The 4,520-nt window shown below is 64.0% G+C and overlaps 1 protein-coding gene across 7 annotated transcripts in view; it reads left to right on the top strand.

Annotated features, from left to right (window-relative positions):
• LOC117008405 (GRAM domain-containing protein 2A-like) overlaps positions 1-3,190 on the top strand; it is a 3,271-nt gene extending 81 nt beyond the window's left edge. The window contains exons 1-12 of one of the 7 annotated variants that reach the window (XM_033082230.2): positions 1-372; positions 474-636; positions 730-805; positions 1,000-1,173; positions 1,266-1,364; positions 1,492-1,563; positions 1,643-1,702; positions 1,869-2,010; positions 2,263-2,373; positions 2,477-2,579; positions 2,762-2,869; positions 2,938-3,190. The exon at positions 1-372 is cut by the window's left edge and continues 77 nt beyond it. In XM_033082230.2, coding sequence (XP_032938121.1) covers positions 363-372; positions 474-636; positions 730-805; positions 1,000-1,173; positions 1,266-1,364; positions 1,492-1,563; positions 1,643-1,702; positions 1,869-2,010; positions 2,263-2,373; positions 2,477-2,579; positions 2,762-2,869; positions 2,938-2,950 — 1,131 coding nt within the window. In that variant the 5' untranslated portion in view covers positions 1-362 and the 3' untranslated portion in view covers positions 2,951-3,190. Of the gene's footprint in view, positions 373-473; positions 637-729; positions 806-999; positions 1,174-1,265; positions 1,365-1,491; positions 2,011-2,161; positions 2,374-2,476; positions 2,580-2,761; positions 2,870-2,937 lie in introns of those variants that run through there. The other 6 variants (XM_033082231.1, XM_033082228.2, XM_033082229.2 and 3 more) reach the window with 6 other exon arrangements.
• Positions 3,191-4,520: the final 1,330 nt, after the last annotated feature.

Genomic DNA, 4,520 nt, shown 5'->3' with positions numbered 1-4,520 from the left:
GGCCCCGCCCGCTGCCCTTCCTCGGGAGGAGGAGGAGGAGGAAGAGAAGGAGGAGGCAGCAGCGGAGCAGGAGCAGCGCTGGAAGGAGTGGGAGCGAGACAGCTCCGACGGGACGTGGGGCCCCGGGTGTGCCCCCCATCAGGTACCGCGCGGGGTTCTGGGGCCGCGCGTGGGTCCGGGACCGCAGCCGCCTTCCCGCCCCTCTGCAGCCAGACCGGCCACGCACTCCCATAGTATGCAGCACCGGCCGTGACCCGGGCCGGCATCCCCCGGGCCAGGGATCACTTCTCCCGTCACCCCAGCCCGCGCTGCCCACGGGGGTCGCAGCCAGCACATGATTCCATGGGACAGGCAAAGGGGTCATGCGACCGGGTGAGCTCTGCTGTTCCGGTCCCGGCGTGGCCTGAGCCCCGTCCCCGTATGGTCCCCGGTGGAGGGACAGATTGGTGACGTCGGGGTCTGCTGTGCTGCAGGAATAGACCTTCCCCACAACCTGCCCCGTCTCCACCAGCTGTCGGACTCATCCCTCATGCCGGGGAAGCTGAGGCGCAGCAGGCGGGAGGTGCTGGGGGAGAAGCAGTGGCGGAGCCTGGAGGAGAGGGGAAGTACCCAGTTGGAGCAGCCCAAGCTCACCAGGTGGGTGCTGCACCTCAGGGCGAAGCATCCCGCACCCCAGCCCCACATCCCACTTGTGCCCCTCGAGTCACCCCGTCCCATGCCTCCTTCCAGATCCCGGACCTATGAGTCCTCCTGCAAGGAGGCAGAGCGGGTGGCCACAGGCCGGCAGGGACCCCCATCCCCCTCGGTGAGTCTTGGGGTACCGGAGCTGAGGAGCAGGACCCCAGCTCCATGGGCTCGGCTGGACGCTCTCTTGGGGCGGGGACCGAGGGAGGGCTCGTCCTGGTTCTGTGGCAGACGTGGTGATGGAGCAAGGGGCTGCAGGATGCCCGCGGTGCCAGAGCTGGCCCCGAGCACAACCTCCCCCTTGACCTCCCGCAGCTGAGCAAGCAGGACAGCAGCTACCGCCGGGTCTTTGGGGAGCTTGTCGAGCAGGACGTGCTGCTGGGTTGCTTCTCATGCGCCTGGCAAAGAGAGATGCCCTACCACGGCCGCCTCTACGTGTCTGCTCGCCACATCTGCTTCCACTCCAACCTCCTGCTCAAGGACATCAAGGTGAGCTGGAGTGAGCATGGGGCCGGCAGTACAGGCAGGGGCACAGGTGGCAGCCGGGAACATGGTGACACAGCCTGTCCCCCCCGGCACAGGCTGTGGTCCCTGTCGCCTCCATCTCAGTCCTCAAAAAGACCAACACAGCGCTGCTGGTGCCCAACGCAGTCAGCATCCGCACGGCCAAGGGGGAGAAGGTGAGAGTGGGGACAATGCTGGGGGGCAGCCTCATCTGGGGCTATTTAGAGTGTCCTGGTCCCCTGGGCTTTGGGCTGTGACCGAAGGGGCAGCTCTGGCAGAAATCCCCTTCCCGCTCCCCGGCAGTTCCTCTTTGTGTCGCTGCGCCAGCGGGAGGCCACGTACAAGCTCCTGAGGTCGGTCTGCAAACACCTGCAGGTACGCGGGGATGGATGGATGGGGAGGGGGGCTCCATCTGTCCGTTGCAGGGCACCTTCCTTCACCTCTCCTTGTCCAGGACAGCGGCCAGAGCCCTCGAGACTCACTGAGCAATGAGGAAACCCCTAGGACGTCTCAGGTAAGGCCACGGAATGGAGGGCAGGAGGGTACAGCAGGAGGAGGAGTGGTCCCAGCCCCCTGGATGGGGTGGGCTGGGTGCAGTGACTCCCTCGGAGAAAAGCCCCAGCCCGGGGCAGCACAGATCCCAGGACCCTCCCTTCTTGTCGGTGACACGGTCCTATCAGGTCCTGCCCATGTCCCCATGGCAGTGGGGCAAGTGCCTTGGGGGACACACATCATCACCGGGGCTTGTCCTCCTTCAGATCTCGAGCCAGTCAGACCTGGAGCAGAGCACCCTGGAGCCCAACAGCCTCCAGGAATCCCTGGGTGAGTGACCACTCTGGTGCACCCCCTGCATGCTCACAGCCCTGCTTGTGTCCCTGCCCGCATCCGTGCCCCACTGACAGCTCTGGGCTCTGCTCCTCCTCCCCGGACACACGTGGCCCTCGCCCCCACCCCCGACAAGTATCTCCCACAGCTCCAGGGAGTGCAGGATCGGCTCTTTTTGGCCCCGTGTGCCCTCAGGACACCTAGACCCCTCCCTGGGTTATTCATCGAGTGTCTCCTGGTCACCTGCAGATGAGCCAAACCCGAGATCGAGGCAAGCGGAGGACGAGGATGACGAGGTGGCCCTGCTGGTTCCCAGCAGCAGCGAATGGGTGCCCTCAGCAGAGACACGTGGCCTCTGGGGTGGGTCAGGGGGCTTGGGACAGGGGGACGATCCTGGGGGTTTACCCCCTGGCGGAGCCGAGCACGGACTCTTAGTGCTGCTAACACTGCCTTGTCCTGGCAGGGGGACCCCACACTGTGCTCTGGGCCAAGGCAACTGCACTTTGGTCCCGGATAAAACCCCAGCTGAGCCCTCTCAACATCATCATCCTCATCTACCTGCTGCTGTGAGTCCCCATCCCTACTGAACCCTGCACAGCCTCTCCAGGGTGGCACTGGCAGGCCGGGATTCCTGCATTTCCCCTCAGACACCCCTCCCCAGGGGGAGCACACAGGAGCCTGGCCGTGGCACTGCTCCTGCTCCCCGTTGCCCCCCTGTGCCCCCTGGCTGACGCTGGCCTGTCCTCAGCATGGTGGCCTTGCTGCTGTCCTCGGGATACATTGGTCTGCGCATCGCGGAGCTGGAGCAGCAGCTGGCCTTTGTGGGGGCTTGGCCAGACCTCAACCTGTCACAGCAGTGAGTGGTGGGGCGTGGGGGGGCCTCTGTCCTCAGCAGAGACTCCCCCTCACCCTGCCTCTCCCCAGGGACAAGACGTGAAGGCACTGAGGACCATGACCAGAGCTCCAGCCAGGGGGTCAAGGGGTTCAGGGGCTGCTGTCATCAAGTGCCTTCCAGCCCCCCACATGTCCTGTGAGGCTCCATCTCACTGCCCCGTGTCTGCCCAGCAGAGGAGACCCAGGGAGCTCCTGGCAGGGCTCAGAGCTGGAGTCAGCATCAACCCCCACCCAGCCCTCCCTGCCAAGGAGGGCAGGCAGAGGTGGCCAAGCCCCAGGCAAGGCAGGGGCACAGAGAATAGAATATTCTATTAATAAAGATTAATAAAATCTGTATTGTATTAATATTTATTTGCTGGGCCAGATGCCACAGGATGAGCATGAACCAGGCCCCATCAGACACACCCTGCTCCCCAGAACAGACCAGGACAGGGCAGGACCAGGGGCCTTGACTCTGGTGTGGGAAGGCAGCTCCAGATGCTGATGTGCTAGGGGGTCCAGGGAGCACCAGAAGACCCTGAGCAGTCCCCCGGGGTGCTGCCTCCTGGTGACAATGGGAGACAGAGGGAGAGGGGGCAGTGTGGGTGCACCAGGGAGCCCCAGAGCCCTGCAGCTGGCCAGGCCCTGGCTCTTACCCTGCTCCTTCCCTAGGACAGGGCTCACCTGCCAGAGGATGGGGTTCCAGCAGGCTCAGGGTCACAGGTACACGGTGGGGAAAATGGGTTCACACAGGTTCTGAGCATAAGCTGGGGGTGGGAGCTGAGCTGGGGACGCAGCAGAGCCTGCACCCCACAGAAGGATCCACCCAGCACAAAGCCCTGGAGCTCAATCCCATTCTGGGCCAGTTAAGGGGCCCTTGGGCTTACCCCAAGTACCAAGGTGAGGAAACTGAGGCACTGACAACTCCTTTCCCTGCACCATTTCCTGGGCCATCCCTTCCCTAGACTCAGGGCTCAGCTCCATGCCTGGGGCAGCAGCAGTGGGTGATGCCAAAGTCAGGGATCCTCCTCCTCATCCTGCTGCTCAGCCCCATGGACCAGCTCCGTCCCACACCACCCAGCCCAGGGGGTGCTTCCAGCAGCAAGCCTGGTCCCCACAACAGAAGACACTAATCACTGCAGGGAAGGAGCTGCCTGGGTTCCCTCCCGATGTCTGGAACAGGGCACAGGGCTGTATCCCACTGCAGAGCCGTCCCCTGTCCACAGGGCTCCAGTGCCCAGGGAGGGGGTGCCCCCCCATGTGAGGGTCCCACCTGCATGGGGACAGCAGGACTTGTGACTCCAGGGCCTGCAGGACCAAGGGGCTCTGCACCCCCAGTCTTGCTGCAGCCATCCCCTGGCAGCTGCCCCATACCTAAGAGGGGCTGAGCCAAGCCAGGGGCCCCTTTTCCTCCTTCCTGCCATGCCGAGGGGCACAGGGCAGGGCAGGGAGGGGGGCTGGGCCCTTTCCCAGCAGCAGAAAAGCAAACAGGAGCTGGAAGCTGGGAGCAATAAACCTCAGGTGAGAGCTGTGCCAACAAAGTTGGTACCTGCAGAGGTGTGGGGGGGACTGTGGGGACTTGCTGCACCCTTCACTTTAGAGAAGCAAAGTAGAGCCAGGGAGACCAACCCAAA

Source organism: Catharus ustulatus, chromosome 29 (genome assembly GCF_009819885.2).
Source record: "Catharus ustulatus isolate bCatUst1 chromosome 29, bCatUst1.pri.v2, whole genome shotgun sequence".
Lineage (NCBI taxonomy): Eukaryota > Metazoa > Chordata > Aves > Passeriformes > Turdidae > Catharus > Catharus ustulatus.
This window is presented reverse-complemented; position numbering and strand designations above follow the sequence as displayed.